The sequence below is a fragment of the Salvelinus sp. IW2-2015 genome, linkage group LG27 (genome assembly GCF_002910315.2).
Source record: "Salvelinus sp. IW2-2015 linkage group LG27, ASM291031v2, whole genome shotgun sequence".
Lineage (NCBI taxonomy): Eukaryota > Metazoa > Chordata > Actinopteri > Salmoniformes > Salmonidae > Salvelinus > Salvelinus sp. IW2-2015.
The window spans coordinates 25,950,291-25,978,241 of record NC_036867.1 but is presented as its reverse complement, the minus strand read 5'-3'; the positions used below and the strand labels follow the sequence as shown (position 1 = coordinate 25,978,241).

Genomic DNA, 27,951 nt, shown 5'->3' with positions numbered 1-27,951 from the left:
ATCCCCGATGCCTTAAGGCTATGCGAGCCGCGGAACAGGCATAGAGCATTAACTTTATGTTCGCATGCTGGGGCTCTGTGCTAGGAAACATGAGAAGGGTGACACATTCAGATTCCCGGGCTGAGAATCGGAGGCCACTGAATAAAGCAGAGAGGCGACCGCGGTTCGTGTGGTTTCAGCTAAGGAACTTAGAACGGGAACATGTGAGCAGGGAATGGACAACTGGAAGCAGGATTACTACACACTACACAAAGACGCAGGCGGGCTGCGGTACAGGTAACTGAGAACGAGACACCGTCTGATGGGGTTTCTTATGTGTGACTACAATGGAAAAACGTCTACCTCAACTTGAAAGCGCGTTACCTTATCCCCGGAATGGGATATATCTGGCAACATTGTTCCATGGTGATGGCACGGTATATCCCTCCCGTGACTGGAGTCATGCTCATGTTAAGCCAGAAATATGTATCGGTATGATAGTAGGCTACTCTAACTGTAAATCATACACCTTGACGGTTTTAAGTCAAACAAAAACATTCTCAAATGTATAGCTGAACTATTTTGTGTGTCAGCTCAAATGCACCTCTGAAATGTCTGACGACGATAGAGAGAGATTTCATGGCAACATGTGGTGGTGTGGAATGCATTGTATCTCTAAAATCAGGGGGGGAAAGGCGATGGAATGACATTACGAATGAGCCCGTGCGGCTGTGGACCCATTTAGCACATCTGATGGACCGTATTTTTTTCTCAATATATTGACATTCTCTGTATGTACGGTGAGGTTGTTTTGACATTTTAGTCATTTTGTAGCCTAGTGAATATATTTTAGTGAGTAAAATATGAAAATATCGCTCACAGGAATGCTTAATGGATTCATGGCACCGCACAGCAGTGCAGAGAGGGATGTGTTTCTGTTGAGATGGATGGTCTTTGAGTATAGTCAAGAACACTACTGTCTTTGTGGTTTCATTCGGGCTTTCGCTTATTGCGTAAATTGATCTACCATGAATTAGGATCAAATATAATGCACGTTGATTTTTGCGCATCATCATATTATCCATAGATTCAAAACCATAAATCCAACTTTAGTAAATGATACCAATCTGAATCTGATAACCCCAGCTGCATGAATTTTGAATCCCAATATTCCACTTGCTTCACAGGGGACTCACCGGGACACTGGGGCAGCAGCTTCAATAAGAAGTGAAGTGCGACAATATTTGAGAAATATCATTTTACGAAGCAGAGATAACAGAGGAATACCGAACCAAAGATGAATACTATTGTGTTTAACAAATTGAGTAACCAGGTCCTCTTCGATGAGAATGCGAAGGAGGTCGAGAGGAGCAGCATCAATTATTTAGAGGTAATAGATGGACAGCATCCGGACCTTCATCCAGACCTGCTATCAAGCAATCACCAAGTTATCAAAGACAACGGCATCAGACACAGGAGGTATGTCACTCATTCAAACTTCTCATAAACAAAGCGGACAACAAAGCTTGCAACAGTGTTTAGATGTTTTAATTGTTGCACTTCGGTTTGCATTGTAAAGTCATATTTGGGTAAGGGAACCTTTCTGTTGGCGCAACTGAATAAGGAGTGATACGCACTGTGTGAAAGGTGTAAGAAGTCGATGGTGCAAGTTCGAATTGTGCAGATTCGTTTTTTTTTTATGATGGTGACCCCAGGTAACCAAGTGTGCTTGATGTGTAATTACATATTTATAATGCAAGAGGTAGGCTTTTCGAAATCAATGTTGTCTAATAATGTTTTTGGATATGTTCTAAACAGTCATTTAAATGACACATTCAGACAAAAGGTTATCTAAAGTGAAATCATAGCACATCTTAGCAAAATGTTAACCACGTTAGGTTTTACATGCATATTTTATTTTCCCATCAGTGCAATATAATCTTATTGTTTTAAGGAAATTGCAGGAAAATAATATTTACTATCACAAACTGGTTTGTATTTTAGTGTTGATATTCACAGATAATATACAGATTAATATCTAGGCCACCTGTGTTCAGTAGCGTGTATAAAACACTCTTCGCCTGTTCCCAATATACAGTATAAATGTGCCCTTCAACTCTATGTGTGGTGTAGTCAATCATGGCATTTTTATTTGAGAGAGAGAGCGAGAGTAAAAAAGGATTAATGTCATGTGTTATTTTCATCTAATCAGTACTCAGAGAGTCAAAATTCCTCTGATTGACCCATGGGCTGTTTACACTCAAGACGCAATTTATTTACAGACAAGTACAGTAGTCCCTTATATGTTTGGATAGGCACCAGCATCGAATCAAACGTGATGCTGGGTGAAACACTAGTCAATTTAAGAAAACATCCTACACACGGACGGTCTCCGTCAGAGCCGGAGTTATTGAGCTAAGTCTGAGAGAAGGAGGGATAGATAACACAATGCCGTGAGGTGCCGCTTTGGGAGGAATATCATTACTAATGAAGAATATTCATTTAGATACGAAGTGTGTGTCGCCAAAATTCAGTACAGGGGAGTAAAAATGTGATTTAACATACAGATCTAGATTAGAAGGGAAGTATTTGTAGAACATGAATTTCAGGCAGACTTGAAGTTAGTAGAAAATATGTTACATCTGCAGCGGAGCTTCGGAGACAGAAGATAAAGCAGGAATATCGCAGGGCCATAGTGACATCTACAGGTTCAAAAATCACAGGCAGCAGATTAGAAGTATCAAGAAAACATTTCTCCCATTTGGAGTCCCTTTAATTATCAAAGTCTGGGAATGTTTCGTTACCAAAATACGTAGGCTATTGCTCGATTTGGAAGTAGCTTATTTTGCACATGGTTGAAAGATAGCACTTACACAGACAGCACCACGCACTGACCATAAAACGTAGCCATACTTGAGACACGTCTAGCTGCTACCATGGGTTGAAAATGGAATGTTATTATTTGTTTCATTGCAACGTTTTCGTGCTTTGCGGGAGGAGAAGCACCGCAAAGAAAACAAGCAACCAATATAACGCTTCTCTGCGCCAGCTTAATTATAGCACACTTTGGTGAGAAAATGACACATTTAACGTGTTATGACTCTGGATAACCTTTCTTCATCAAGTAAGACTACAACATGGACGGAATATCCACTGTAGGTTGTGTGTAAATAAACAACAATATTCTCTCTACTATGGATAAAGTACCACTCATCCACGAATTCAATCTAAGATCACGTCACTTGATTTTTGTGTGTTTCCTTTCCCAAAACTTTTTCCCCACCCAAAATGCATTAAGATGTAGGTCTAATTATATGAAATTGATATGTTGGTAATTATAGCCTATTCCTTTATCGTTGTTTTTCGAATACGTTTTAATGAGAGGCTATCTTTAATTGATTAGCCAAATGGTATTTTGGCCTTTAATAGAACTAATATAGCCTACCTCAGGTATAATTAATTTATGCACAGTGAATTAAACCCTAGGCTAAATGTAATCGATATCCGCGAGTATAAACCCAGGGTCGTTACAATATTACCGAATTAGTCTACTCTTGAGTGTAAAAGTTGTGCATCACTGATCAAGTTTTTGCCAACAACTTCTATAAAGGGAAAATACGTTGTAGCCTACGAAGAGAAATAGCACAAATAATTTCCCCGTGTTACAAAAAAAAATCTTAACAGCAATGTTTTAATATTTTATTTAAATTCACTATTGTTTCATCATGTCAATTTCTTATAGGCCTACAGTCTGCGACCTTGACAACTACGTTATGAAAACAAAATCAGAAAAGTATGTGCCACTATTCCGCATAAATTAAACGTCAATAATATATAGATTTTTCTTAATAGATTTGTTTCATAACTAACATGTTTATTGACAAGGGCCTCAATTCAATTATTTAGGCCTATTTTCTCTAGAGCAGTGACTGACGCACTTGTTGCTCTCTCTCGCTCTCTCTCCCTTMTGCAGGGGCCGTCAGAACAGCGGGAAGGTGCGACACAAGCGTCAGGCCCTTCAGGACATGGCGCGGCCCCTGAAGCAGTGGCTCTACAAACACAGGGACAATCCGTACCCGACTAAAACGGAGAAAATCCTGCTAGCCCTTGGCTCTCAAATGACGTTGGTCCAGGTGGGTTTTTCTCTTGTTTGAAATATTTAAATATTTCAGGACAGTTCAATTGGAACAACAGTTTAACCACAACGTCATTTGATTGTTGTTGATATGATATTGTATTGAAAAGAAAATACAAACAGTATATAGATAAATAATTAGCGGTAATTATCATAGTGAAAAGGCCTAATTACAATTCATTCTAGTGTAGCCTACATTTTAATTTGTCACAGAAATAGTCAATATTAAAATCATGGCATTCCGAATGTCTCTATGAATAATCCATCTTTATTTAACCTTATGGTTTTCATTTTGGACAATATTGACCATGTTCATGTCTCTTGTTATAGCTTGTTTATACTTGTTTGAAAATATAGCCTCGTTATAGCCTACTTGTCTTTGCAAATAGGCAGTTTGTACTTAGGTGACCTTTTAGTGTTGTGAGTCATAGAGCATAGCGTTCCTGTAGATTACTATGTTTCCATCATAAAGTGACAAACACCAGAGAGAGAAAGAGAGAGAGAGAGAGAGAGAGAGAGTAGGTGGGGAGACAGAGAGAGAGGGTTGTGGTGAGGTTAAGAGAGAGAGAAGAGAGAGAGGACGAAGAAGAGAGAGAGAGAGAGAAGAGAGACAGAGAGGACAGAGAGAAGAGCGAGAGAGAGAGATGAGAGAGAGAGAGAGAGAGAAGACGAGAGAGAGAAAGAGAAAAGAGAAAGAGACGAAATAGAAATAAGTAGAAAGAGGCCAGAATGTGAGATAGGAGAGGAGCAGCAACAGAATGCAACAACTGAGCACCCTCCCTATGGTAAGATATGTTCTGTCTGACATGTGGAGCTTGTTAACGTGACGATTAGGAATCGTTAATTTGAGACAGTTTGTTATAATTGGTAAAATAATCCGTTGCAGCAACAGGAAATGGGCGTAACATTATTTATGGTGGATTATATCATGACATTATTTGTAGAGGGGTTGATCGCATTTTTCATTAGGGCAAATCAAGTCTGACCATTTGAAAGTAAAATTAGAGGCCTTTTTAAACTTTGAATACACTACCAAATTAAATTTCCTTAGCAAACAAGAGTGATCAAATTCAAGATCCTAACATCTGCATGTTGTGTTGTCATCCTGCACACACAACACAAGGTCATAAATGAGAGAGAGAGAAGAGAGAGAGAGAGAGAGAGAGAGAGAGAGAGGAGGGGGGAGGGAGGGATCTAAGGCTGTCATGGCTATTTTCCACGTTCCTGCATCGTGTGTCGCCGTCATCTGTTTTTCCTTTGGGTCCTAATAAAGCTGTTTGTTTTGGGAGAAGAATGCCTTACATGGAACACACACATCAGGCCCCACACCCCCACACACAGGCCCACACCCACCCTATACGGGGGTGCAATGCCATTGTTATGGTTCACTCCTGTCTGTTTCTGCTGTCTGTCTGTCTGTCTGTCTGTCTGTCTGCTTCTGTCTGTCTCTTCTCGTCTGTCTGTCTGTCTGTCTGTCTGTCTGTCTGTCCGTCCGTCCGTCCGTCCGTCCGTCCGTCCGTCCGTCCGACCGTCTGACTGACTGACTCAGGGCAGTAACAAGGAACAAAGTGATGAACCCTTTGGTGTCATAACACTGTGTAATATCATCACACTGTGTTTGATATCTGTGGTGGTAATCCGTCGTTGTGATGATGAAACATGATGAAACATGATGCTGAAACACAGGAAAGATCCAAAAAGAAGTACTCTAATATATGTCCAGCCCAACCCTTTCATAAGTTGTTTGAAGTCTATTGAGCATGAACAAATATTCTAGTATAACATCTTATGGGCTCTGGTTCTTGTGAAATGGAGAAGGCAGGGTTGGGTATAATTTTATTGCATTAAAGAAGACGGTGCTTGAAAAAATATATATTAGGAGAGTGGCGGAATCCAGAATCAGCACATAGGACTGGGTACATTGGGTTGGAAATAAGTTAAGGTGACGTTACATTCGCTGGTCCTGTCAAGCATTTGGGAGTGTTAAAGGTTTGTGAATGGGATTTTGAAAGCCTTTGATATAGACTAGAGGACTAAAGATGACTAGACGAGATGAATGCTACGGCGTTTTATCGCTGTTCCGACCCATTTCCTCAGTGTGTCTGGGATGTCTCGGCGACTCTGGTTCGGCGGTATTATTGATATCAGGGTCAGCCATACTGCAACCTGACTCTCTCTCCGTCTCTCTCATGCCCAGGGTAAGGCAGGCCGGATGGAGGGAGGCACAGCAGACATTTCCCTAAAGGATAGTCTGTGTAATGTCATGGATGTGGGGGTGTTTTGAATCCAAACAATAATATTGATTTCTATTTTCTTTTTCTTTATTTGTCTTCCTATTTCTCTCAATTTTCTTCTCTCTCTGACTCTCCTTGTACCTTGCTCTCTGTCTTTGTTTCTCTGCCGTCTCGATCTCTCTTTCTCTGTCTCTATCTCTGTCTCTATCTCTGTCTCTCTTTCTGTCTCTCTTTCTCCTCTGTCTTTTTCTCACTTGATATGTTTCTCTCTCCCTATCACTCTGTCTTTCTTACTTTTCTCTCTCTCTCTCTCCCTCCCTCTCCGTCTCRCAGGTCTCTAACTGGTTTGCCAACGCCAGAAGGAGGCTGAAGAACACAGTGAGACAGCCAGATCTGAGCTGGGCGCTGCGCATCAAACTCTACAACAAATACGTCCAAGGCAACGCAGAGAGACTGAGTGTCAGCAGCGATGACACCTGCTCAGAAGGTAAGCCCCAACCCTTCCCTCACTGCCAACCCATCACATTATAACATCATATGTTTATCTAATAAACATAACCCTCACTGCCAGGGCCAATCTATCACATTACACCTCACACATTACATATTTCAAAAGGTATCCACCCCTCACTGCCAAAGTATCAGCTCATAACACCCCATAACATCATCCATTGAATCCTTCAAATCATATCTCTATCTCAGAAAATGAGGTCAGCCAAACACAAGCATCTTCCTCCTCCCATATGCCTCATATCCGACAGCCCCAGCTCCAAAGTAAGGATCCAGTTATGCATGGCCATGTGCTGGTGTTATAAATGGCCTGTCTGTGGTTGTGTCCTAAATGGCAACCTACTCCCTATATAGTGCATGGGCTCTGGTCACAAGTAGTGCACTATATAGGGAATAGGGTTCTATGTGGGACGCACACTGTGTGTCCTGGTAGACAGAAGCTGAGGTTCAGAGGCTGTGACACGCTGTCATTAAGACACACTACTGGGCTAGCAGGGCTGAGGACTAGCTTCCCCTTCAGATCCCAGCCTGCAATTGGAAATGAGAGGCTCCGTCAGCTGTGTATTTCTCTCTTTCTCTCTCTCTCAGCTCTTTTCGGTGACACAGAAAAACACCCGTGCACTATACTGTGGTGTCTTAATCCCTAATTAGGTTTGTTGAGGAGGAGAGACACACAAATGTGGGCAGGGTGGAATGTCTATAGTTTGTACAGTCTTCAATTTGCATGGTGTTCTCTAGGGCCCAGAGACTTATTTCTCTTGTCATAATACAGCTCTGAACTTTTTCTCAGCTCTTCTCCCTGCCATGATCCATATACTGCTGGCCAAGCCTCTCTATCAGACCCCCCACTGTGATCTGATAGAGAGTTAGTTATGTGACTGAGGAGACCATAATCCCAATGACCCTGTATCTATTCAGTCTAACTGTCAAGGTCTCACTGTTAGATATTTCACTGCAGTGTCAGCGAGGTTGCCATGGCAGTGCCTCAACAGGAAGAGGTCAGGGGTCAGACCGAGGGAGGCTAAAGGTCACATGTAGCTCAGGTTTATGTCCGACTTGAGGAAAGGCATGAAAGAGRAATGTCAAAGGCTTAAAAAGGGAACCTTTGGCTAGCTTGTTTTACATGTCGCCTGAGGATTTCAACCTCACTCTCGGATGGGATGTGCAATGTACGCCTCGATATATGCCTCAAATATCTACTTCAGAAAGCAGGGGGAAGGAAAGCAAATTTGTCCATGTGGTTCTGATATGTAAAAGCTATAATTATAATTTGGCCCAAACTGAATCAAAACTCAGACCTGCCGAAATTACCCAATTACAGTCTTGGCACTGACACTATCTAGAGTGGAGCTCTCTTGATTTCCCTCATCCCGAGAGGGTTACTGTTTTTCAGCAACGTGTTTTATCTTCTGTATTGTCTTTCATCGGGGGGGCCAATATTTTAATTCAATCTCAGCCGCAAAGAGCCTCCTGGAAAGGATTTATTTCTGCAAAGAGTAACAGCAATGTGCTTTTTATAGAGAGGAAATGGGCTACCAACCGTTATGGTTTGGTAATGCCTTGGTCTTAAGCTGATAGCTGAGGTCTTTCTTTACTGTAGTTGTTTGAAGCCCTGCAAACTGGAGGGCATACAGACAGAGGAACTAAATGTCAGATTTTTCTTTCTTTCTCTCTCTACTTTGTTTGTTTTCTTCCTGGTGGCGCCCCCTGGTGTTGTAGATGGGGACAACACTCTGCGGACGCAGACGAGTGGCGTTGAGTTTAGCAAGCCCATGTACCAGAGCGTCATCAAGAAAGAGGGAGCAGCCATGATGGGGGTGGGGCTCCGGGCTGCCGCCGCTGCCTCATTGGCCGAGGACTATGTGACTCCGCCTCCCAAGTACAAGAGTAGCTTGCTCCACCGTTACCTCAACGATTCGCTGCGACACGTGATGGTAGCCAACGCCGTCATGGATGCCAGGAAGAGGAACCACTCAGGATCCTTCAGCTCCAATGAGTACGACGATGATCTCCTCTCCCCGTCATCCTCAGAAACCGAGGCAAACTTTGTTTATCGAGCTGGTAAGAGTCCTACATTCCTTCACACATTCTTTCCTCAAGATTTAGCCGCCTGCTGCTTCTCTCTTCTCTTTTTTCTCTATCTGTCCCCATCTGCACATTTTGTTTTAATTCCCGGCCCTCAGCCCCATCTGGCCCATTCGTTGTGAGGAAGGAGTTCATGGGCGCTGTGACGATGTTCCACTGCTGTTCCACTCCCTGTTGTCCAGTTTCAACAGCCTGGTTCTGGTTCTCTGTACTCCCTGTTCTCACACTCTCCTTTCATTTCAGATGTGTGAAAGTTAATATGATACTTGTGGCTACTGAAATGGACCTCCTAGGTACCTATAGGAAAGGATAGCCTAGTCTATTATTAGATTAAATATGTGTCCCAAATGGCACCCTATTCCCAATTTAATGCAATACTTTTTACATTTGGGACCTGTCCAAGTCTAATATAAATCTCTCTGTGTGTTCTGTTCATACCAACAGAGAGACCCTGGTCTCGCCCTCTGTCTTAGGTCTGGGGTTTACGGTTTAACACTAGAGACACAATAAGAACATGTGTAACTTACTCACATTCTGACTACTGTTTAGCATGTCTTTGATCCTGCCACGAGGCCATACCGAAAGAGAGAGAACAGGGCAGACTTGGGAGGGAAACTTGTGTGTGTGTGTGTGTGTGTGTGTGTGTGTGTGTGTGTGCTGTCTCTTATACACATCTAGATGTGTATAAGAGACAGAAGTAATACAAAACAATGGATATATTTGAGCGAGGCACATGAAACAAAGAGTGTGCATGTGAGTTTTCCACTTGGCATATGGATTTCTCACAGTGCAGTGTCCCTTAACCCCTGGTTTTAGTGCCTGTGGGCTGGCCTTGGATATCAGAACGGCTGTATGTGCTGTGTCTTATAAAGGCTTCATGCTTTCATGATGTTTCACCCACGGGTTTCAGGTGCTGTTACCAATCAGGACCTAATCTCACAGAGTGCTGCATGAAGTTCTTACAGTTCTTCTTCAGTCCGAGAACAACTGGGCCTCTGTTTATTAAAAAGTGACTATAGGGAATTCAGATTGAGGTGGAAGAGTGGGATTGGGACAGGGTAGGGTGAGGGATATTATCCAATTTTATTTCAACTTGATCATATGGCTAAATGTGTTTTACATTGTCTGTGCGAAGGAAGGCAGAGGCGCTACAGAGGGTATTGTGTACGGCCCAGTAGATCTCTGGGCCCAAGCTTCCTGCCGTTCAGGTCGGTGTCAGAGGAAGGCCCAAAAAATMTCAAAGACTCCAGTCATAGACAGCTACCGCACGGCAAGCTGTAACGGAGCGCCAAGTCTAGGTCAAAAAGGCTCCTTAACAGCTTCTACTCCAAACCATAAGACTGCTGAACAATTAATCAAATGGCCACCCAGACTATTTTTTTTACTTTAGTTTATTTAGTAAATATTTTCTTAACTTTATTTTCTTAAAACTGCATGGTTGGTTAAGGGCTTGTAAGTAAGCATTTCACGGTAAGGTCTACCTGTTGTATTCGGCGCATGTGACAAATACAATTTGATTTGAATTTGAAGTGATGTTTAACCAGATAGGGGAGGCAGTCCAATGAAACTCTCCAGCGACCGCGACTGTTACAATCCTCCATCCCCATCAAATCCTTAAAACTCCCTGACCCGAAAAACTCTATTTCTCTCACTGAGACACCTGCTGAGCACGGCAGTCACCAGCCAGACACAGACAGAGAGAAATACAGAGAGCGAGAAAGAAAGAGACACACAGAGACAAGGGACAGAGAGAGGGGGAAGAGAGAGAGAGATGGATAGAGATAGGAGATAGAGAGAGATGGAGAAAGAGAGGAAGTGAGAGAGAGAAAGGGGAGAGAGAGAGAGGAGAGAGAGGAGAGAGAGGAGAGAGAGAGAGAGAGAGAGAGAGAGAGAGAGAGAGAGAGAGAGAGAGTAGAGAGCGAGAGAGGAGATAAAGAGGGCTTTTAGCTTAGGCTTCAGCACAGGACTCGATTTAATAAGAAAAATATATGAGGAATTATTTACCTGGCCCACATAATGTTTTAATAGAAAGTAACTATTTTATCTCCATGGTAATTATAATGTCTTGGCTATGACTTCTCTCTCTTGGGTTTCTGGGCTGGCCAGCCAGGCATTATTGGGAACGGTTACATGCGAGAAAAGAAGGGAGCTTGAATCCCGATGCACGGAAAGTTATCTGAGGCTTGGGCTCACAAGAAAGTTCACATGAACACCTGCTAGCCCCTCATCATCAAAACTCAGCAAAAAAAGAAAACAAATTAAATTAAAGTTTAATTCTCTGATTCTACATCTGATCTTGTTGTCAGAGAGAGAGCGAGAAAGAGCGAGAGGCTCAGACAGAGTAAGAGAGAGTGAAATAGAGGAAGAMAGAGAGTTAGAGGGAGAGAGAATGAGCATTAGAGAGAGTGAGAGTAAGAAAGAAAGAAAGAATTAGAGAGATAGAGAGAGAATGGTTAAGCTCCAATTTGCATCATTTCCTCTGGAGTTTTTTCTCTGCTGTCTGAACATTCCAGATATTTTAGTAGTGAAATAATTCCGGAGACTTTTGACAATTATATAGTGTCTGAAATTTCAGGCTTGAGCTGAGCTTCCCGGACTGGAGGTGTGTGTGTGTCTGAGCGTGTGCATGTGTGTGTGGGTGAGTGTGTTCGTGTGTGCCTTCATGCCTGGGCTGTAGGAGATTGAGAGAACTCTCAGAGTTCTTGGCACTGGCACATTCGTTATAAGCCCCTACCTCTGCCTCACTTCTGATTCGCTTAAGCCAAAGTGGCGTGCCCGCTGATCAGAGCCCATTGGTTAAATGTCCATTAATGGGACAATTGGTGGATGTCTGCCGTGGGTCTTATCTCTGACTTCAGAGAGCAGTCAGACGTGGCAGGAGATGGTGAGTGTAGATTTACTATACTTGCGTCCCAAATGGCACCCTATTCCCTACATCCTTTTCCCTATGGGCTCTGGTCAAAGTAGTGCACTACATAGGAAACAGGGTACCATTTGGGATGAAAGCTTACTCTGTCCCCGCACTCAGTGGGAAAACCAAAAGCCTTTTTTTTTTGCTTGACGTAAAGAAAACATATCTCTGAAATATCCTGTTGGGAATTTCATTGAAAACAAGGAGCAGTAGAATTCCAATGCACATGCCAGTGGTTTCATGCCAAATTACCCTTTAATGGCATATTAAATGYCGGGAATCTCACTGAATGTTTTTCTTCTTGCTCACTACCAGATTTTGCCCCGTCCGATATGATATAGATCATTACACGCCAAATAATTATCTTCATTTCTGCGAGAGGGGAAAGATGGAGAGAGAGATCTTTGGCAGAGGTTTCTCAGAGGTTTGACAGTGGTACATTTTCTCAGGTTCTGTTCTGCGTAGTGTAATGTACTGTATAAGTAAGCACAACTGATATATCATCAATACATGACTTAGAGCTTTATTCAATCCACATCGCGGAAGCTTTATAGCATTTTTAAAATGTAAAGGAAACGTTCCTGCTTTAGCGGATTGAATAGCGCCCTTAATTTGTGATTTCTTGCTAGTTTTTCATATTAAGTTAACGGTGCTCTTTTTTCTTATTTACTAAACAGTTGGTTTGTTCAGCCAAGTTTCCCCCAAAATATTTTATAGGTTCTGTTTAGATTGGATAAGTAGATCAATCAAGAAGAAGAAAATTATAAATTATTGTCTATTTCCCTAATTGTGTAATTTCATTTAAAATCTATTATTGTTTGTAGTTTAGTACTATGACAGCATGGTTTCTATTTCTACTAAATAGTGATAAATGTGGTTTATGTGTTTGTGATATTCCGTAGGCCCAAAACGTCTCAGTAATTTAGAGAAGAACACACTCGTTTTCCATTCCYCCATTTTCTCAGACAGACAGGGCCATTCGTTGGTTAACGTTCAGGGACAACCAACACGTTAGGATTGAAGACCACCTGTAAAATTATTTGTAAAATACATTGGCATCAAAGTGACTTTTTACGAATGCAGGGAGGCAACATTTAACACATAGTTGAGTCTGAAATATGTTACATGAAAACAGTAGTGTTTGACAGGGCCTCTGAGACTCATAAGGGTCTGTTGAATTAGGTCACAGCAAGTGCCAGACAGTTATTGAATCCTAGAGAATTGTCGTCTAAAAAGCTGTTTAAAAAGCACTTAAAAATCCTATCTACCTGAATGGAAATGTTTAGTAGTTTAGTAGCTGCCAGGCTGACTCGGTAGGTGCCTTGGAACGATGACATGGCGAGAGTGTCCACCGTCCGTACCGTTTCAGTGTTTCGTGTGGCTTCTATCAGGCTGCCGTCCCATACAGGTGGAAAGAAAAAGGAAGCGTCTTGAACACAGTCGTCATTATCAGTGGAGCTGGTCTCCTTTTCGTCTAGTCTAACAAGCTATAGAATACTATATGCAGCTGGATATGTATCCCCATGGTCAATGAATCCTCCATGGCTGCGTTGACACAGGCAGCCCAATTCTGATATTTTGCTCAATTATTGTAGAAAGGGCTGATCTGATTGGTCAAAAGACCAATAAGTTGAAAAATATCATAATTGGGCTGGCTGCCTGTGTAAACGCAGCCTACTACTCTCAGGACGTTTATAAAATGAACTGAGTACTGTCGTGATTTGTAAAGCAGCAGTACAATTCCGTTGAATGGGTGGAAAGTGGAAAACGTCTGATTTTAGAAAAGAGAAATGTCTCAGACAGTAGCGTTCGTTGAGTGATGTGTAATTTAGTGAAGCTAGTTGTTAGGCGGCCACAGGGAGCTGAGAGGACAATACTTTACTGGGTCTGTATGATGACAATAAGCCTCTGTGGCTGCGTTTACACAGACAGCCCAATTCTGATATTTTTTTTTACCACTAATTGGTCTTTTGACCAATCAGATCATCTCTTTTGCCAATAATTGGGCAAAAGATCAGAATTGGTTTGCATGTGTAAACACAGCCTTTATGACATTGATGGATGCGGATTCCTCTTGCAGTGGCTCATCTTAGGGATCCAACTAGCCAGGCAGGGACGGGAGGACTGGCCACAGAAACCTCTTTCCACCCTTTCATAATAATAAACGAGGAGAGGGAGAAGGGGGGAGAGGAGGGAGGGATGGAGGGAGGGAGAAGGACAGAGGCTGTTCCAAGAGAACAACCCAGCAGCCAAGACTCACTAAGGTCCAGTGTGTGTGGTGTCTGTGTGTATGCACGTTCCTGCATGTTTGTTTGTGTCTGTGAGAAAGATCTTGACTTTTAGAATAAATACAAAGGGGGGGGTCCCATCCTTCRATCCTTGGCCAGATATTTCTCAGAGAGTGAAGGGGGCTGTCGGAAGAAGAAAGTGAGTGTTGCGGCTGTGATTAGTAAAAGACAGAGAGAGAGTGGCGTACACCAACCTTTCTCTCTTTCTCTTCGTCAGTATATTTCGTTGAAAGGCTGGAATGAGTGAGTGTGTGTGTCTATGTGTCTGGTAGAATGAAGACTTTTCAACACAAAGACAAAGCCATCTATAGTAAAACATTCATAATGGTTAGGATGTGAAGTAAATCAGGTGTTTTCCACAAAGCAGAGAGTAGAGTAGAGTGGAGTAGAGTAGAATATCTKATGTATTGCAACCCCATTGTGTCTTTTTGGGTGTGGTGGGTACTGCTTATGGTGGCAAACAGAAGTGGAATCCTGGCTTGATTCGATCTTGATCTTGGCTTGATGTTGTGGTACAGAGTACGAAGTGTGCTAGTGAGTGGATAGGTACATGGAAAGAAAAGGAGGGCTGAGTTCGGTTTGGCTGGTTTTATATTTATAAGATAAATGTTGTCCACCACCTACCAGACTTGGGTGTGATGCTAACAGAACAGAACGGAGTAGTACAGAACAAGCCTAGTTCATTCAGACTAGAAGAATCGGTTTCATAGAGAAATAAAGTGTGACAAACATGGCCTAGGCTCTGTTTATAGTGAAACTCCTAACATAGATGTCAGAAGTGGGAGATTAATGACAGAGGCATTTCTCGAAAGAAAGTCATCAGCGTCAAAGTTTGAGTAGCGTCCAGAATCACAAATTGGTTTCATAAAAATAAAACAAACAGCCTCATGTCTAAAACAATTGTCCACAATAGTGTTCCCATGGGATGGCTGTGAAGGGAGAGAATGGCTTAATGAGAGAGTAGAAGCTGTGACCAGGAGTCAAGGCCCTCATGGACACACACACGCACACGCACACGCACACACACACACACACACACACACACACACACACACACACAGGGAATTGCAACACATGATGTTAAGACTGCAGCACAAACATATCATATGGGTTCCAAGTTGGAACTTCCAACTTCAGAATGGGCTATTTTTTTGTTCAAGAAAACACTTAAAAATCCCAAGCAAATTGTGTTTACACAAGAGTTTGGTGTACATTCTTTTTTTTCTCCTGTGCTTTTTGAGTACTGCAAACAACTTCTATTTGTCTTAAAGGACCAGGATTGCTGAGAAAGACTTGGAGCGGAAATAACTCCAGCTCTGTGGTTCAGAGCATCACGTTGTTTTGCCTGTACCTGTTCAATCCAACAGAGGATAGTGATAAGGCATCTGTTGAATAGTTTAACCCTGAGGCCCGTTCGGAGACTCACCTCGACCACTCGTTCAACGTCATCGGGGGATATCGTTACCATATTCATACGTCCCCAGCGACCCATACTCCTCTGTGGTTGTTCGGTCAGTGTTTTGAAGTATGCACGTACTGATCCACAGATATCAGACATGGCTCTGATAGAGCTCGTGTACAAATCTAACCTCAATCTCTAACAGCAGGAAGAGCGGAGCTCGCTGTCGTGATGACCGTTTCCGTGCCAACCATCTGCGGCAAACAGACATGTATGAATCTCTGTCACGCTCATCTCTGCTGAGGTTCTGATCTTCCTCTGAGATGTTGATGTGCGGTGGTGGTCGACGTCTCTCTCACACACACACAACAACACACAACACACACACACAACACACACCACAACACACACACCACCCACACTCAAACACTCACACTCACACTCACACCACTCACACTCACACTCACACACATTGACAAAAAGATGAGCCTTAATTAACCAGGTATTCCTCTCCTCCAGCCCACTCATTTGGCTGTGACTCTGATTAGCTAGTGTTTGCTGCCACTCGTAAACATACAGACTCTCTCAGCCATGTTTCAACACACCAAACACTATTATGTCTTCATCTCCAAAAACAATGTGTGAAAAACATTTTGGGATTGTTATCTTTTCCCCCTATCACTGACTGATGCATTATGGTCTGGGAATGTCATGGTCCTTGTCATCTGCCTCCACGTCGTAGAAAAAGTTGCAGGAATAGGAAAACGACTAAGCCATTTTAAAAGTTATATATAGTGTGCATGGTTAATATTTTATGCATCTGGGATTGTTAATATCATTTATAACATAGCCTGGATGTTATTACTATTACTATGTCATTACTAGCTACAGTAATATCTGGGTTTCTTACCAGAAAGTGGACAATAATGTAATATTTCTAGCAGGAATACAGTGACTGCTGAGCTGAATCCATGTTCTGTCCCAAATGGCACCCTATTCCATATATGGTTACCTACTTTTGACTAGAGCCCCGGTCAAAAATAGTGCACTACAAGGGAAATAGGGTGTCATTTGGGACGCGAGCTATTACTCCCAGTACAATGGCTCCTCTGTGGCCGCAAAGTTACGACTTACTAGAGGATTATCCAACTCAGCAACGTGCTGCAGCGCTCAACCAAGTCAAAGCCATGATAGATTTACAGACTGAAAACCTGAAACCTAGTGTCCATCCCAAATGGCAACCTATTCCCTATAGTGCACTATGTAGAGAATAGGGTGCCTTTTGGTACGCATCCCAAGAAAGGTGAAACGTTCTGGACTGGTTTGAATGCTAATACTCTGTAATATCGCCTGCTAGTTTGGATTCACGTACTGTACTTGACTGGAATATTAAAGTTCATGCAAATTGGCAATGTAATAGAATACCATATTTTTTTATACCTATTTTGCGTTTACTCACTCACTGGTTTTGTAAACTTATTTTTTCAATGTAAAAGTTATGAACTCAAAGCCATGTCATTGTAAGCAAGGCAGGGAAGCAGCGAAAGCACATTTTCCATAAATTCTCTGTCTCTGTCTTTGTGTCTCTATGTGTGAGTGTGACTGGCTTATATTTTGGCCTTGGTCCCTGGACGACCAGTATGTGCCAATGAGGGCCCATGGAGCCCCAGCCTCGGAGTGGCTGCCCAAGAGAGAGGGTGGAGGGAGTGGCGGGAGGGCCCAGGGATGGGTTGGCAGTCCTGGGGCCAGAGAAGTGCCAAGGCATCCCTAACTTCATTCACAGACACCCCTTGACATTATGAAAAAATGCAGACCATTTTAAACCACCACGGAAAATAAGAGGGAAAAAACCAAGCTCTTCATCGTGTCACTAGTGACAGTCTAGTTACAATATGTCTCTCTGCCTCACTCTTTTCTCTCCTTTGTTTGTTTATTTGTTTGAGAATAGATATAGGGTCCATATAGGGTTTTTCATGTATTTTTCAACAATCATGACTGAATAAAGAACTTCGTAAATTATTATCTGATGTGAGGGGCTAGGCGCTCTACCCTGAGAGTTACAGTATTTGACAAGTCAGTGAAATGCATGTGATCTAGTTGATTTGATGATCATAATGTGCTGTTGGCCTGTTAAGTACGCATTTCACAGGGAGGAAGAGGCGAATCTTTGGCTTCATGAACAAGTGTTCTTTGCAGGTCTTCTGTGTCCTCACATTTGTTGATGAATTTCCCACCATGAAAATGTTTCCCCATTCAAATATCTTCATACAGTGCATTCGGAAAGTATTCAGACCCCTTGACCTTTTCCACATTTTGTTATGTTACAGCGTCATTCTAAATAAGAACATTTCCTCATCAATCTACACACAATGCATCATAATGATTATTTACATAAGTATTCAGACCCTTCGGTATGAGACTCGATATCGAGCCCAGGTGCATCATGTTTCCATTGAGATCCTTGAGATGTTTCTACAACTTGATTGGAGTCCACCTATGATACATTCAATTGATTGGACATGATTTGGAAAAGCACAAACCTGTCTATATAAGGCCCCACAGTTGACAGTGCATGTCAGAGCAAAAACCAAGCCATGAGGTTGAAGGAATTGTCTGTAGAGCTCTGAGATAGGATTGTGTCGAGGGGAAGGGTACCAAAACATTTCTGCTGCATAGTACGTCCACAAGAACACAGTGGCCTCCATCATTCTTAAATGGAAGAAGTTTGGAACCACCAAGACTCTTCCTAGAGCTGGCCACCCGGCCAAACTGAGCAATTGGGGGAGAGGGGCCTTGGTCAGGGAGGTGACCAAGAATCCGATGGTCACTCTGACAGGCCTTTATGGTAAAGTGGCCAGATGGTAGACACTTCTCAGTAAAGGCACATGACAGCCAACTTGGAATTTGCCAAAAGGCACCTGAAGGACTCTCAGACCATGAGAAACAAGATTCTCTGGTTTGATGAAATGAAGATTAAACTCTTTGGCCTGGATGCCAAGCTTCACATTTGGAGGCACCATCCCTACTGTGAAGCATGGGGGTGGCAGCATCATGCTGTGGGGATATTTTTCAGTGGCAGGAACTGGGAGACTAGTCAGGATCGAGAGAAAGATGAACGGAGCAAAGTACAGAGAGCTCCTTGATGAAAACCTGCTCCAGAGTGCTCAGGACCTCAGACCTCAGACTGGGGCGAAGGTTCTCCTTCCAACAGGAAAACGACCCTAAGCACACAGGCAAGGCAATGGAGGAGTTGCTTCGGGACAAGTCTCTGAATGTCCTTGAGTGGCCAAGCCAGAGCCCGGTGTTGAGCACGATCTAACAGCTCTGAAGAGACCTGAAAGTAGATGTGCAGCGACGCTCCCCATCCAACCTGACAGGGCTTGAGTGGATCTGCAGAGAATAATGGGAGAAACTCCCCAAATACGGGTGTGCCAAGCTTGTAGCGTCATGCCCAAGAAGACTCGAGACTCAACAAAATACTGAATAAAGGGTCTGAATACTTATGTAAATATGATATTTAKGTTTTTTTTATACATTTGCAAACATTTATAAAAACCGGTTTTTGCTTTGTCATTGTGGGGTATTGTGTGTAGATTGATGTGGGGGAAAAGACGAGTTCATCAATTTTAGAATAAAGCTGTAATGTAACAAAAATTTAAAAAAGTCAAGAGGTCTGAATACTTTCCGAATGCACTGTAGATACTGCACCCCCATTTATACCCCAATCAACATAAAACATGCGTTCACTGCACAGGAGGCTGCTGAGTGGAGAACGGCTCATAATAATGGCTGGAAAGTACCAAATGTAATGGCATCAAACACCTTTGTGTTTGATGTATTTTATACCATTCCACSAATTCCAGTCCAGTCATTACCACGAGCCCGTTCTCCCCAATTAAGGTGCCACAAACCTCCTGTGATTCACTGTAAACGCTGCATATGTCGGCTCAATGGGAAATTATCTTTAAATACCTATCGCGCAATCTGTAGCGCTGAAGCTAAATAGAGCCCTAACCCTTTTATCAGTGATTTTAATTGAATTTTGAGACAGAGAAATACTTTTTCTAATGTTCGCAAGTATGGCCCGTTACTGTCAGCAACTTAAAAAAAAAAAAGTTGACCAAGTTAACTTGGCCCATAATGTCTCTTTTCCAGTACCGTAAGTTGTGCTGAAAGCTTGGTTGTGGACTGAACGGCTTCCTCTCCGTTAGAGATGACAGCAGTCAGGATTACTCATCTCTAAGGATGCTTCTCAAATAGCACTCTATTTCATATATAGTGCACTGCTTTAGGCCATGGCCCATAGGGCTTTGGTCAAAAGTAGTGCACTATGTAGGGAATAAGTTGCCATTTGGGACAGAATCTAATACTGTAACTCCTGAGTCATAACATACTGATTGACCTTCTCCAGTTAGCGGAGACACATGATTGGATGATCACAGCGCTGTCCAGCTCTCAATTGGTCGGTTGACCTCTGGTCTATCAGTGGGGTGTCTGTGATTGCGTCCGTCCCATCTGTGTTGTATATTTATTCTCTTTTGTCTGGCTTTCAGGAGCTGCGCGGGTAATAGGCTGAGCTCACTGATCACTAATCTAGCGCAGCCTTTGGTTTGGTTTGTGCACCAGAGGCTGGTGTGGTGTGTTTATTGTTGTGTGTCGCTAACAACAGCACCAGCTGGTTGTGATAAAACATACCCATCCTCTCTAAGCAGGTGGACTTTATTCCCACTCTCATTTGTCAGTTTTCTTGTTGATTGTTTTTGCTCCAATGTTTTGTTTCTACATTTTCCGCTGTATTCACTCTCCTCTTTCACCCGCAGTGATGTTAAGTGAACAAATATTTTTGGACTTTCACCTCCATGCCAGAAACCATCAAACTTCTTTCCCCTCGCCGATCTTTTAAAAAAAGTCTACGAAATCCTGCTGTCAGTATAACAGAAAGGCAACAGCAAAGTTAACTGCTTGACTTTCAGTTCAGTAGCAAAGAAGGAGAAAACCCCCCAAAATAAAAGAAAAATAATAAAAGGTCCCGCTATGGTTTATTGACTATTTATAGTTTGTTTGGCACGGTCATTGTTTAAAAAAAATCAGAGTTTTAGATGTTTTAGGCAAAGGAGGTTGGAAATAGAGTTTTAGCTTGAGATGGTCCATTTCCAGCTCAGCTCTCCATCCGTCGTTCCCTTCACGGGGGCGGTGGCCCTGCTGGGCTCTGGCCTGACTCTGGGTCGGGGATTCTGGGTAAACCATGCTTGTGGCCCCACCCTCTGCTCCTAACCTGCAGGAGGCGTCACACAAACACGGCTTWTATGGGACTTTGAGGGGATTCAATGGCATCTGGACACTGGCTGCCCTGCTCTGAAACACACTGGACTGGAACCCACGACGGCTTTTCAGCCTCGCTGCACAGACCAGATCTGGGTCCAAATAATACTTGAAATATCTATTTTCAATCTGTGCTTGATTGAGCTTGCCTGTTGCAATTGATCCAATAGAAAAGTATTTGACAGATTTCAAGTAGTATTTTGACACAGCTCAACTGCAGATATTCCCTTTTAGCCTACTTAAACAGTCATGTACTCGCCTTATCAGAAACACCACAACGCAGATTACAGTAACTACAAGACAAAAGATGCAAAACAGGTGTCTTGTAGCAATACCATAATCCCTTGTAGGGTATTGTTTTAATATCTTTGTTGTCTTTTGTTGTCTGCTGTATGGCTTGTCGTCATTAGCAACCAATCCATACCCTTCCTGACACCATAGTAAACATTGTGCTAATATATCCATGTAGGAACATTACAACATAACAATTTACAGCAGATTAAAACAATGTAATTGGGATGTAATTACATAGCTGTTATTATACAGAATGAATGAATGAATGGAGCATATTTTAAATCAGTCCCAATCCTGTCTCTAGCACTGGTATTAGTCAGGGAGACTAGATAGAGATACATGTACTTGAAATATGCTGGAATAGACTAAACCATTGGCACCTGAGCCGTAGAGAAAACAGAGTGCTTGCTCCCCCACTATCAAAATAGGGGAAGCAAACATGTTTTTGCGCCTCCACTTTTCTTACCATAAAATTATCGTATTCCATTGGGTAACTTGTCATTTCCACTGATTACTAATGTAGAGTAGACCCCTGCAAATTCCTGTGAAGTATTACAGCAGTCTAACAAAGTAGAAGAAGGGTTTTCACCTAATATTGTGAGATAAAGTAAGAATGAGGTCAATTCAATCAGAAGTCAGAGAGCAAAGCTGGAAAGGGAAAGGACAGAGAAGAAGAAAAAACATTGTAATAATTTCAAGGCTTTTAAATGGCCTGTGAAGCCGTGGAAGAAGTGCTTGTTCTTGACATATAACAGATATAGTTTTTCCTCGCGAAAGCAAAGGGAGAAACATAATTGCATTTGTTTTGGCTGGACTGCCTGTGAACGGTCAATCTGAAGCACCTTAAACCCAGTGTGTTACTGTACGTCACTCCAGTCAGAGGAAGAGTGAGAGAGAGAAAGAACTGGTGAGACTGATAAAGAGAGAAGGCAAGAGTGTGAGAGAGAGCAAAAGAGAGGGGAGKGACTCAAGAGATGAAGCGAGAGATAAGAACCAAAAGAAAAAGGAAAAGAGGGAGAGAGAGAGATGTGGCCAGACGAGTATTCAGGAATGTTCTAAAGAGTTGAAACCCAAGCTGCGGTTTGTTCTCTTTGTAATCGCCTCACAACTTTCTCTCTCTCTCTCGCTCTCTCTCTCTGTCCTTCCCCCCTCTCTCTCTCTTAGAATCTCAAACAAGGTGAGGTGAGTTTATCCCCCTAAAGATCATCTCTCTCTGTGGAGTTAAACTATTACTGAGAGAAACAGGAAACAACAGGAAATGTCATAATCAGCCTCGTATCAGCCTGGGGTTGTGCAGGTCAGTGCGGGTCACGGCACATGTGAACGTTTTCGGAAAACAAGCAGCCAGCGAGGAGAGAAAGGCGTTTGGAATGATTAGGTGTTTTGCTGTTTGGCCCTGCAGGAGTCTGTATTCCCGGTCTGGACTCCGGATTTAGGTCTTTGGAAAAATGAACGGGTGAGGTGAAAGGCGGCGGCGCGCAGCGGTGAAATCCGTCTGTCCATTCTCCGGTGTCGGAGGGGTTCTGGGACCCTTGCAGGAGGAAGTGAGGACATGGTTTTCCAGCTCCACAGTTGTGTAGGGGAAATGACTGTAACTAACAACTCTGTCCCCACCCGACCCTCCTTCCCTGCTAGTTAGAAGTGTGGGAACAAATTCCAGTGCAAATGTGCGATGGGGATTTTCATTAGTGTAAAAAAACGATCAAAATGACTTGCGYTGTTGGCGGTACAAGTGTCTACTTGTTAAAGGGACTCATACTTGTTACAAACATTTTCTTTAGGGGGAAATGCGAGGCGAGCGTCTGTCTCTCCTCCGTGTCTCTGAGTCTATGGGGAAATCTGGGAGGGCAATCARCGTAAATGAAAGCAGCTGGCGTCCACATGAGAGAGAAAGAGGGAGAGAAAAGGAGAAAGAGAGAGCGAGAAATTAAAGAAAGAGAAAGAGAGATAGAGCCTCACCTTACCCAAATCACTCGCCTGGTCTAGACTAATGCTCAACTCAAACACAGGACAGCCAATTACTGATTATCTAAGCAAAGAATACTGGGTATTACTGTACAAATTCTTCAGAGAAAGGCACAATTKTCCACAGCAAATCTGACAGACCTGAAGCTTTGTGGTAGTGTTAACTTTAGCACAGACACTCACGGGTTCCCTCTTAGTTTCATCTCTCTCCCCTCACACCCTCCCTCCTTAAAAGCAGCTCATTGGCCTTAGCCATGTGTTTTGTTAATTCAAAGTGTGTGCCTGGAGGCTTCATGAGCAGGAAATCCAGATGCTCTGGTGTCTTTTAATGAGCTTGGAGGGTGCCAAGCCAGTGTCATCATCATCACTGGCTAGAACTCGCCGCTAGGCAGAGGCTAGCCCTGGACCCAAACACTGCCCCCTCACACCACCACCCTCCCACCCTACTACCCTACCCCCTTTCGAAGCACTCTATAGCTTGGAAGCTAGTGGGAGTACATGAGGCCTGCTGCGGCTGTGCCACCGTTACCCAACACACACKTYCAGACATACACTCACACACATACGCTGCTCACACATGCACGGACGCAAGCATGCACACAAACACACAGAATCACACACGCCATCATAACAGCCCTTCTACCTTGAGGTCTGTCTGGTAACCTCACAGTGAGAACACAGAACATTAGATGGGCCTGGTTGTGAACAGACCGGTTGACTGACTTCATTGTTTTATTCCTGACTAATGTTTTTCATATGAGCTATAAATGGCTACTATTTGAGTATGRGTGTGTCGGTAAAGCATATGAAGATACGGATCTCTATTTCCATATCTCTCTCTCTCTTCTCTCTCTTCTCCTCTCTTTCTCTCTCTCTCTCTCTCTCTCTCTCTCTCTCTCTCTCTCTCTCAACAAAATCAACAGAAAAAGCAGAAACAGAGAAACACATGTTACTGCAGCGCGAGCTCACGCACACACACACACACACACACACACACACACACACACACACACACACACACACACACACACACACACACACACACACACAACACACCACCACACACACACACACACACACACACACACACACACACACACACCACCTCACCAGCCCTCAAGAAAATCCTTAATTAAGCCTCATTGACCTCTGGGTGTGCATCATTAAATTAACCTATTTTACTGTTGTGATTCCAGAAACCATGGATCATGGATCAAGTAAATGTGACAAGTGAGTGTATTTTACAGATACCTTCTGTGTGTTTTCGTGCTCCCTCTGACATCGTTTCTTCTCTCTATAATTATTAACTACTTGTAGAACTCCCCCTCCTCCTTCCTCCAACTCTGCGTTTGTTCTGCCTCTCTTCTCTGTGTATTGTTCACCTCTTTCTCATCCAACTCTGCGTTCTCTCCTCTGCATTGTGTGTAGTTTCCCATCTTCTAACTCTGTGACGTTCTCTGTGTGTGTTGTGAGAGAAAATGCAGTTAGAGGACAGCATACAGGTAGACACAGACACTCTGTGTTCTTTCTCTGCTCTCTCTCTCTCTCTTTTTGCAATATTCACCTTCTCCTTCTTCTGACTGCGTTCTTTGTCTTTCTCCTGCATGCTGTGTAATGTTTTCCCTCCTCTAAATCTGTGTTCTCTCTCTGTGTTATTTAGTGTCCTCTCCTCTAACTCTGCGTTCGTTCTCTCTGTGTGTTGTGTTCAGGGGTGGCGTTCTGAAGGAGAAGGTACYGGGCAAAGACGAGACGTACTGGAAAGAGATCAACGCAGCCATGGCCTTGACTAACCTGGCGCAGGGAAAGGACAGCAATGCACCAGGGACGACTAGCTGCATCATCCAGAAGTCCTCTCATATATCAGAAGTAAAGACTGTCAAAGTGCCTCTGGTGCAGAAGTACTAGCGCCTATCAAAGAGTCGTCTGCCTCCAACTTATCTTCCCTTCCACTCTCTATGCAACACCAACATTCCCTCTGAAAACTCACTCTGAAGAGTCAGTCAAAAAACGAAACAAGAAACAAGTACTCTCTTCTTTTGTTCTGTTTGTTTTATGTCAGTATAAATGCAACAGAACTTAAGACAACCTATTGTGTGTGTCGGTCGATGTGTTTAAAAAAYAAAAAKCTGCAGTACATGCATTAGACAAGTGTTGATATCATCATCTTTAACTGCATTATTCTGTTCTCAACGAGACACTTTTGTAATGTTAACTTATTCGCTTTTTTATACTCCGAAATTTCTATTGTACTTTTTTGCCAAAGTGCCTTTTGGAAGCAGAGCAACACACCCMGTGTGGTAAATAATGTACAGACAGTGTCTCTGGGAACATAAAGGACTATTTGAAGTGGCTAGATGAGTGAAGTAGAAATATATGGTCATATAAGCTTCTTCTGAAGTGGTCCCTTTCTCCCTGATATGTGCCTTAGAACTTGGATGAATTTAGCTCATCATCGAGGCACCGCTGTTAAATAACATCTGAACTGATCTAATTTATCAAGACACACACCATGTTAAGCCACATCTCCCTGATGGCATTGTGTATGTTTTGTCTGAGTCCTCATTATGACTGTAAATTGAACACTGTTATGTCTCAGACAGAATACAACAGACCTGCCAACAATAACTGTGAATATATATAAAGTTCACTCCAGTACAGCCAAACACACTAACACTGACATGAAGCCCTCGAGGGTTAGAATCGATAGGATAGCTGCAGATCCACTGTTCTGTTGATAGTCACCACCATCATCATATTTTCCACAGCTCGCCCTTGGGGTTTTATTTTCCAAAGTGGAAGTATTCTTATCAAGGCTTTAGCCTGGAAAGCCCAAGCAAATGTTGAACTAGCACCATCGTACAGGCACGCTCACGTGCACATACACACGCAGGCGCACCACAGTCACACACACACACACACACCTGGTCGAAGGTTTGGTCGGCAAAGTGCTGTTGAAACAAAGAGTGGCATGAACTAAAGGGATGTTGTTTCTGTTATCAGTGTTGTATTATATGAACTACAGTGTCGCTGCCTTCTCTTCTCACATGTTTCCGTTCAGAGCAAGGTACTTCAACAGTGAAAAAAAGACGAGCTCACCAGGCCGTTTGATCCTACACTCCTCCTCAGCTGTTTAGAATCACATTCAAATTGCTGTTTACAAGAAGAGAGAGAGKGAGAGAACGAGAGAGAGACTTACTGTTTGACCTAAAAAAAAAGAAGAAATTTGCCTTTTCAGTATTATCTCTTTGTCAGAAGGCAAAGTAACAAGTGTTGAAGTATTTGTGATTGTGAGTTTGTTTATTGCAGCGGTCGTTCTGTTTCTATCAAAGTTTGACTTAGCCATACCGCATTAAGTGTTGTTCTTTTGACCGAATGGAAAGAATCCTCCTTAAATACTTATAAAGTATGTACAGTGCATATGTTATTTACATTGTAGCAACCCGATGCCAAGTACGCCACCGAGAGAAATCAAGTTGGACTGTTTGAGTAACTGTAGTCGGTCATTTTCTGCCGACTCACTAATTGTATGTATATCTTCAAGGTACTGTTTATGTGTCAAAATGTACACTTCTTTATTCTCTCTGCTGTTTGGGCCCTTTGTTTGACAACCTAGACTGTGCTTGTGATCAAGGGGTGATTGAGAAAAGCTGCACAAAGTTACTTTTAGAAACAACTCTTAATCTTGAATGTGCAAACTGTTATAAGCTGCACTTAGCTCTCTGTTCTCCACTAGAAAGAAACAGAAGAAAAGCCGTCACTGAGAATTTATGGGATTGAGTTTAGGGGAAAAACAATGTGTTGATTATACATATCTTGTTAAACCACGCACACACACACTTACACACAGTTATTTTTGTTAGCGTGCCTATGGTAGCAGCGTAATAATATAAGGAATCACACTAGCCAATCCCCAGGCACTATATTCTCATGCGGGAGACTTCGGTCCACATGTGTTTTTTATACACCTGATCCTGTAAGAGGCGCTGTAGGGTAACCTTTTCCCTCGCTCAGTGTGTTAATAATCCATCCATATGTTTAGCTGGGGCACAACCCTCACACCTCACAGGGAATGCAGCCCATTCCATACGGAATACAACCCCCTTCATACGGAACACAGTTGCCAGAGAGACTAAGGCTTCTAAAGCACAGAACAGAACAGCCATTGTTATACCTGTAGTCACTCAGCAACTACACTGAGTGTACAAAACATTAAGAACACCTCGTCTGAGGGAAAAGGGGAGGGGGGGGTGCAATTCAATATTAGGAAGGTTTTCCTAATGTTCAGTATACCCAGTGTATAACTGTACCCCTTCGGTTCGGTATGATCAATATTTTCCTTTCATGTGCACAAACTCATGCTTTCAAACAACAACTGACAAACGGAGAGCAATTTACTTTTGTCATATTTTTGAAAATCTATAAATTATTAAGGATTGTAAAAAAAGAAGAAGCTGGTGACAATAGTCAATTTTTTTATTGTTAAGTTATATGAGTTCAAATTTTTTGATAGAGACTGGATTGTTATCCAATGACCAAATGCATAATATCTCATTGTATTGTCTGATTTTGCTTTTATGTAACATTTACTTTCGTGATACTATGGTTACTTCCACAAAACATTGAATAAACCCTTGAAGAAATTGTATGATATTGCCTTATTGCTCAATTTGCAATACTGAGAAAAATATATATTAATGGAAATTATCTAAACTTTTGCAATTTTTTGTTCAACCACTGGGTTATTTTTCTGTCAAATTTCGAACATGAAAAAACAACAATGTTATTTTGTTTTTATTTTGATAACAAATATGAAACTCTTGCATCAGTAA

At 42.6% G+C, this 27,951-nt stretch overlaps 1 protein-coding gene across 1 annotated transcript; it reads left to right on the top strand.

The window, feature by feature from the left end:
- Positions 1–111: 111 nt before the first annotated feature.
- LOC111953668 (homeobox protein Mohawk) lies at positions 112–27,767 on the top strand. The gene is made up of 7 exons (XM_023973090.2): positions 112–276; positions 1,167–1,458; positions 3,953–4,112; positions 6,682–6,835; positions 8,578–8,919; positions 24,319–24,352; positions 24,832–27,767. Exons 2-7 carry the CDS (start codon positions 1,277–1,279, stop codon positions 25,025–25,027), a joined length of 1,068 nt encoding a protein of 355 aa, XP_023828858.1. The 5' UTR covers positions 112–276; positions 1,167–1,276; the 3' UTR covers positions 25,028–27,767.
- The last annotated feature ends 184 nt before the right edge of the window (positions 27,768–27,951 follow it).